Source organism: Molothrus aeneus, chromosome 22 (assembly GCF_037042795.1).
Source record: "Molothrus aeneus isolate 106 chromosome 22, BPBGC_Maene_1.0, whole genome shotgun sequence".
NCBI classification, from domain to species: Eukaryota; Metazoa; Chordata; class Aves; order Passeriformes; family Icteridae; genus Molothrus; species Molothrus aeneus.
In genome coordinates, this window is record NC_089667.1 from 4,533,447 (window position 1) to 4,540,934 (window position 7,488).

The 7,488-nt window shown below is 55.5% G+C and overlaps 1 protein-coding gene across 1 annotated transcript; it reads left to right on the forward strand.

The window, feature by feature from the left end:
• Window positions 1-3,905: 3,905 nt before the first annotated feature.
• On the forward strand, window positions 3,906-6,331 carry BSX (brain specific homeobox). Its single transcript, XM_066564542.1, has 3 exons — window positions 3,906-4,195; window positions 4,945-5,141; window positions 5,630-6,331. Exons 1-3 carry the CDS (start codon window positions 3,928-3,930, stop codon window positions 5,867-5,869), a joined length of 705 nt encoding a protein of 234 aa, XP_066420639.1. The 5' UTR covers window positions 3,906-3,927; the 3' UTR covers window positions 5,870-6,331.
• The last annotated feature ends 1,157 nt before the right edge of the window (window positions 6,332-7,488 follow it).

Consider the following 7,488-nt stretch of genomic DNA (forward strand, 5'->3'; position numbering starts at 1 on the left):
TGGAGCCTGTAAAAATCAGTTTTATGTCATTGAAGGAGGAAGAGACAAGCCCCACAGCAGCGTGGCTGTGGTTGGATAAAAATCAGGAGGTCTGAGTTGTTTGGGGTGCCAGGTTGGGATTTACAGAGTCCCCCGAGGGGTTTAGGGGGGATGGAGAAAATGACAATTCTGGTCCTCCCCTCTGGTTCCTCCCAAATGGGGAGGGAAACACCCAGTGAGTGAAACAGCCCAAGCTGCAGCTTCCCCCTGCCTTATCCTGATCCTGATCCCGATCCTGATCCTAATCCTGGTCCTGGTCCTGGTCCTGGTCTTGATCCTGATCCTGATCCTGATCCCGATCCTGATCCTGGTCTTGATCCTGATCCTGATCCCAATCCTGATCCCGATCCTGATCCTGATCCTAATCCTGGTCCTGGTCCTGGTCTTGATCCTGATCCTGATCCCAATCCTGATCCTGATCCCAATCCTGATCCCAATCCTGATCCTGGTCTTGATCCTGATCCTGCTCCTGATCCTGATCCTGATCCCGATCCTGATCCCAGTCCTGATCCTGGCCCTGGTCCTGCTCCTGATCCTGCCCCTGATCCTGATCCCAATCCTGATCCTGATCCCGATCCTGATCCCAATCCTGGTCCCAATCCCAATCCTGATCCTGATCCCAATTCTGATCCTGGCCCTGGTCCTGCTCCTGATCCTGCCCGTGATCCTGATCCCAATCCTGATCCCGATCCTGATCCTGGTCCTGATCCTGGTCCCAATCCCAATCCTAATCCTGGTCCTGATCCTGATCCCAGTCCTGATCCCAATCCTGATCCTTGTCCTGCTCCTGGTCTGATCCCGATCCTGGCCCTGGCCCTGATCCTCATCCTGCCCCCGATCCTTCTCCTCCTCCTCCTCCTCCTCCTCCCTCTGTTTTCCCTCCCGATGTGTCCCAGCCCTGCAGGTTGGGGCAGTTCCTGCCCCCCCCCCGGTTCTGTTCTCCCAGAGTTTGGCAGCAGATGGGATGGGGTGTGTAGGGAGAGCCTCTCTTTGTGTCCATCTGTCTGTCCAGCCTGGCAAAGGGCTAATCCAGGATCCAGGGGCTGCTCCTGGGCGTGTTTGGGGGTCCCTGGATGGAATCCACTCTGCTGGGTCACCCCAGAAACCTGCAGAGCAAGGATAAATGGGGAAAAATAGGGAAAAACTTCTGGGGCAAAGGGGACCAGGCATGCCTGGCACCCCATTTCTGTCACAAAGAGCTGTGAAATGTTACATTTAAAAACAATCCCTGGATGTGAGCGCTGCAGGGGAGATCTCCCTGCCTGGGGCTGCCATCCTGCCCCCAAACCCCACAGATGGGCTTTGTCCCCTCTGCTTCTTGCCCCAAAACAGCAGCAGGGAGAGGCTCTCATGCCTGGAGTGCCACTGCCCAATTTGGGGACGAGTTTTGCTGCAAATGAACACCAAGACTCAGCCCCTTTCCTGCTCTGCCTCATTCACCTGCGTCCCAACAAAAAAAAAAAAGAGAAACTCCGAAATTCAGCCCTGTCCATGCTGCTCTTGGAGCTGTGACCCGACCTGGCTGCGGTGGCTCAGCTCCAAAGGCTCAGCTCTGCTTTAAACACCCGAATTTCCCCCTCAGGAGGTGGGTGAAGCCCCGGCCCCCCCGGCAGAGCAATCCCAGCTGATGAAATGGCTCCTCAAGCAGCTTAGGCGCTCCTCATTAGCAGGGGGGCATTAGCCCCGTTTCACCACCCCGAGTTCATCCACTCCATTGCTCCAGCACACAAAGTTGGATTTAAAAATCCTTCAGCCAAAAAGTCCTAATGGTCATTTCAGGAGGGGCCACTGCAACAGAATTGTCGCATTTATCTGTTTATTTTTTATCTATTTATTTATTTGTCCATTTTTTTTTTTTTTTTTTTTTTTTTTTTTCCTGGGGAAAAAGAGGGAGAGGAGAGGAGAGGAGAGGAGAGGAGAGGAGAGGAGAGGAGAGGAGAGGAGAGGAGAGGAGAGGAGAGGAGAGGAGAGGAGAGGAGAGGAGAGGAGAGGAGAGGAGAGGAGAGGAGAGGAGAGGAGAGGAGAGGAGAGGGAGTTTTTTTGGTTTTGGATTTTTCTTGAATTATTTTTCTTGGGGAAAAAGAGGGAGAGGAGTTGAGTTTTTCCCCCCAGTCCTGAGGGACTCCTCCTGCTTTCCTGCACCAGGGTAGCTGATCCATACCCTGCAGGAAAGGATCTGTGTATGAATACCTATCTATATATTTCTAAATATAAAAAACCACACGTAAGACCATAATACGCGATATAAATCCAAATATAACACATAAAAGAAAGGCAGAACCGCGGATATCTTCAGTGTACACAAACACACGCTGCTGGGGCGGGTGAGCGCTGCCTGCGGCGGGCACCCCGCACCAAACCAAGTGCGGGTGTGGCTCCAGCGGGCACCAAACGCTCCCGTGGGGTTCCCGGCTGGCACCGGGGGCTCTCGGGCCGCCCCCTCCCCGGTTTTGGCAGCTGCCGAAGGAGCCCCCGCTGTCCCCCGGCCCGGGGCCGTGCCCGGCGCTGGCAGCGCTGCACAACTCGCGAGCCCCGCGCTCATTAAAGCCCCGCGCTCGCCGTTCCTATTCTTTCCCAGCTTTTTCCTCATCTATTTACCATTTACCAGCTCATCCATATGGAAGGCATGGCTTGCACTTGCCGGAGAACTGTACTTTTAGGACTAATTGATTCGGGTAATTAATTTGTTCTACCTGCTGGATCAGATGGAGACGCTGTCCGTGTGCCCAAGGATTAGCACTTGTCTTTCTAACATCTTTCTTAATTATCTAATAGCATGGGTTGTGCGAATTCTGCCTCTATTAGAACACTTTTACTATTAACGGGAGTGATTGGAATTGTGATGACAACTCGATTTCAACAAATTAGAGCTTAAAATCAGGAGATGAAGGAGAAGCGCCTTCTTTTAATTTCCCTGAGTTTAACATCAATAATTAGAGCAATTTTCCGAGATGCGAACCGAAATTATCTCGGCTATGATGTGGTGTATCACCCTCATTTGAGCAAATTGACTCCGGGGAAATGAATGGTGCAGATTAGAGGGGTGAGGAAAGGCAAAAAAAAAAAAAAAGAAAAAAAGAAAAAAGACAAACAGAGGAAAGACCCAAAAAAATAATAATAAAAAAAAAGTGTTGGCGCAACAGAGAGCGGGGAAGGGATGGGAAGAACAAGGGATGGGAACAAGGGATGGGAACAAAACCGCGGTGGGATGAGAGGCGAGAGGGACGGGAGGAGCTGCGTGGCGGGGACAGGTTGGGAGCGGAGCGTGGGAAAGGAGCGCTGCTTTATTTCCCCCCAAGTTTTTTTTCTTTCTTTATTTATTTTTAAAAGGGAAAAAAAAAAAAAAACAAACCAAAACAACCCCAAAAAGCCAAAGCAGGAGATCCTCCCGCGTTCGGGGAAACGCTGGCAGCGGGGCTGAGCGCGCTGGTGCGGAGCCCTGCGCGGGGGAGGCTGCGGAGCTCTGCGGCTCCGGGCGGCTCCTGGCCCCCTCCTCGCCCCCTCCTCGCCCCCTCCTCGCCCCCGGGGTGCTCTGGGTGGCCCTGCAGGCCCGTCCCCCCCCGCTCGCCATTGGCTCAGCGCGCATCCCCCTTCCCAGCGCGCCTCAAAGGCGCGCAGCGCCCCGCGCATCCCCGACGCGCCCGCCTCGCCTCCCCCGGCTCCGCCGGCTCGTTTCTGCCTGGGGGATTCATATTTAAAAAAAAAAAAATATTATTGTCGCTGTTTATTTTGACTGCGGATTGAAAAAAAGAAAAATTCTTGATTTCTTTATTTACATCATCATTTTCATTTCTTCCCTGCCGGCCCGGGGGTGCAGCCGGCCGCCCCCCGTCTCTGCTGCCGCAGCCCGGCGCGGCTCCGTCCCTTGCCCGCTGCCCGAGGAGGGCCATGAACCTCAACTTCACCTCGCCCGTGCTGCCGGTCTCGACGGGCCGGCCCACCTCGTTCTTCATCGAGGACATCCTGCTGCACAAGCCCAAACCCCTGCGGGAGGTGCCCCCCGAGCACTTCCCCGGCTCGCTGGCCTCCCGCGTGCCCCTCTTGGACTATGGGTACCCCCTGATGCCCACCCCGACCCTGCTGGCGCCTCACCCGCACCCCGCCCTGCACAAGCCGGAGCATCACCACCACCACCCCTATTTCCTCACCGCCTCGGGTAAGTGCGGCTGCACCCGCCGGGTCGGGGCGTCCAGCGGGGGCCTCGGGTGGGGACTCGGGTGAATCTTGGACATCCCTCACCACCAGCCTGGCTGCATCCCCCAGGGCAGGAGCCGCTCGCTCCGCGGCAGCCCCTTCGTTAGCGGATGTCCGAAACCTTGAGGGTCTCTCTCTCTTTGCCTTTAATTTTATTTTTTTTTCAACGTTTTTATTTTATAAAACCTCGCGTTTCCCTCTCGTTGTCCAAGCGGGCTCCGCTTCTCCATCTCCAGCAGCCCCGCTGTGGCTGCGCCGCTCCTCTCCCCACCCTCTGCGGAGGCTCTGCCCGTGCCCGGGCCCGTTCTTGCTCTTTGCAAGGAGAAAACCTCCCAAGTTTCCCAAGCCGCGTGCCAGCGGGGCCGTCAAGGATCGCATCCCCCTCCCCAGGCTTTTCCAGGGCTCCCCCGGTGTTTTCCGTGCCCATTTCGTTGTGGTTTCCCCGCCGGGAGGGTTCAGGTGCCCGCGCCAGCCTCGAGTCCCCTCCGGTGGCGGCGCTGCCCGGGCTCCCTTCACCGGGAACTCCCAAACCCAAACCAATCAATCGACCTCAAAAAACGAAATCAACGAAAAAAACCACAAAAAACTCAAAGAGGCAGAGGCAGAGCCCACCCCGAGCCGCGGCGGGACGAGTCCGACATTTCTGGGGGTTTTCCCCGGTCCCCTCTCCCTGGCCGACCGCAGCCGGGTCCCCGCCGTGTGTCCCCCCAGGAATGCCGGTGCCGGCGCTTTTCCAGCACCACGCTCACGCCGAGCTGCCCGGGAAGCACTGCCGCCGCCGCAAAGCCCGCACCGTGTTCTCCGACTCGCAGCTCTCCGGCCTGGAGAAGAGGTTTGAGATCCAGCGCTACCTCTCCACGCCCGAGCGGGTGGAGCTGGCCACGGCCCTCAGCCTCTCCGAGACGCAGGTAGGGCAGCGGGGACTGGCTCTGGCACCTGGCCCCAGCCCTCATCCCATGGGTCCAGCATCCCCACATCCCGGGAGCATCCCCCACATCCCGGGGAGCATCCCCCACATCCCATCCTTTCAGCATCCCCGGATCACTTCCAGCATCCTGTCCCCGGCACCTGTTCCCAGTCCTCATCCCATGGATCCAGCAACCCCACATCCCGAGGAGCATCCTCCCATTCCAAAGAGCATCCTTACATCCGAGGAGCATCCCCACATCCCGAGGAGCATCCTCAAAACCTGAGGTGCATCCTCGCATCCCGAGGAGCATCCCCACATCCCATCCTTTCAGCATTCCCCGGATCACTTCCAGTATCCCCGCATCCCCTCCAGCATCCCCACATCCATATCACACCCAGCATCCTTCTCCTTTTAATTTTTACCACTCTTTTTCCCTTTTTTTCCCCCCCCCTCCAATCTTTCCCCCACTTTCCCTCCTCTCCCCAGGTGAAAACCTGGTTCCAGAACCGCCGCATGAAGCACAAAAAGCAGCTGCGGAAGACACAGGACGACCCCAAGCAGGCGGCCGGGGAGGAGAGCCGGGAGCAGAGCTCCCCCGAACCCGAGCTGCCCGAACCGGCCGGGACCGAGCCCCGCAAGGGCCCCCCCGGCCCCTTCCTGCTGCAGGACCCCGAGGACGAGGTGGACATCCTGGAGGAGGGGGACATCTGCCCCCACCACCTCTAGCGGGCTCTGCTGCCTCTCCTTGGCCCCCGAAGGGCTCGGGAAGGGGGCGCGGGTGTGGGGGAGCCCCCTGCCCTCCCTGGCGATGTCCCCGAGGGGGCCGGGACCCCGCGGTGCCCCCCAGCATCGCCCCAAGGCTGGGCTTTGCTCGGAAATGAAAGGAGCCGAGGTTGTTTTAGGTTCCCCCTTTCCCTCCGAAATGTCGGAGTTTTTTTTCCTCGTTCCCCGAACTTTTCCTCGGGTGTGAAATAAATGTGTACTCGTGGCAGCATGTTGTGGTTCCTGGGAGAGGCAGGCAGGGCGAATTTCACCCTTTATTCCCCGAATCCCTGAATCCTCGCCGCTCTCCCCACGCTCGCCGTCTCCATCCCCAGCGCGGGGGGAGGTCGGGCAGAGCTTTTCCAAACGTGCGTAAATAAAAAAGATTTGTAAGAAAAACCCTCCGAAGGAACAGGTAAGGCAAAAAAAAAAAAAAAAAAAAAAAAAAAAATCCCGTTTATTTCATTCCGCTGTGGGGAAGTGAAGGGGGAGCATCACCAAGAACTCGATCTCGCCTCGGCTGCGCGGAGCAAACGGCGCTCCCAGCCAGAAAAAAGGGAATTTCTACAGCTTGGAGAAGTGTGGGCAGCGTGGTTCCTGCCCGGTTTAAAGGTGTGGATGCCGGATAATTCCGTTTTCCTCTGAAACAGCCCCGGAGCGGCTCCCGCGCTCGGCTCCCGTCCCCTCCCGCCTCCCTGCGCTCAGCTGGAGCAGCCCCGCTTTGCCTTTACCTTCCTGCCAGGGAAATTGGGTTCATTTCCAGGTAAATTCTGATTTTTTTTTTTTATTTTTTATTATTTGGTTTTGGTTTTGGGCTGAGCTGCTGGCTGGGAAATGCGCCGGGAGCGCGGCGGAGCTTCAGCATCTCTGGGAGGAGATGTTGGGATTGGGATTGGGAATTTTCCAGGGAAAATTTCTGCTGAAAATTCTGAAAATTTGCTGAAAATTCTGGCTCAGCATCCCCTGCTGCAGCAGCACCACGGCGGCGTGGCGGGGTCTCCTGAGCTGATTGAATTTATTTCCTTTTTTTTTTTTTTTGGTTTTTTGTTTTTTTTTTTCTCGGGAATTTCATTTGGTTGTCTGTGGTTCTTAGCACTTTCAGGGCATTTTGGATGATGGGACATGTCGTTTTGTGAGGGGAAAACGTTTAATTTTCCTGTTTCATATATAAAATATAGATGATTGAAATGTGTGTGTTCGCTTCCTCTTTTTTTGTGAGTCTGCCGTTCTAGTTTTTTACGTGAAAAATAAAGAATCACACATTGTGTTTAGAAGAAAACCCCCAACACCCATCCACCTACTCAGGAAAAGCTGCGTGTTTTTAATAAATTCTTTCAGGACAAAATGCCACCAGTCTCCCTAAAATATTAGGATTTTGGAAGCAACCACGTTTCTCGGCGGGGTTGGAAGCAGAGCCGGCTGGAAATGCCACTCCCAGCTCCGCTTTCTCCCTTTCTCCCAAATCCCGTGGGCAGGGAAGTGATGGGAATTTAAAAACCTGGGAATTTCGCACTTTTTCTGTGTATTTTGCTCTGGGATTATTGTCAGCCTCTCCCCCCGCAGGTTTCATCGGGAATTATTAA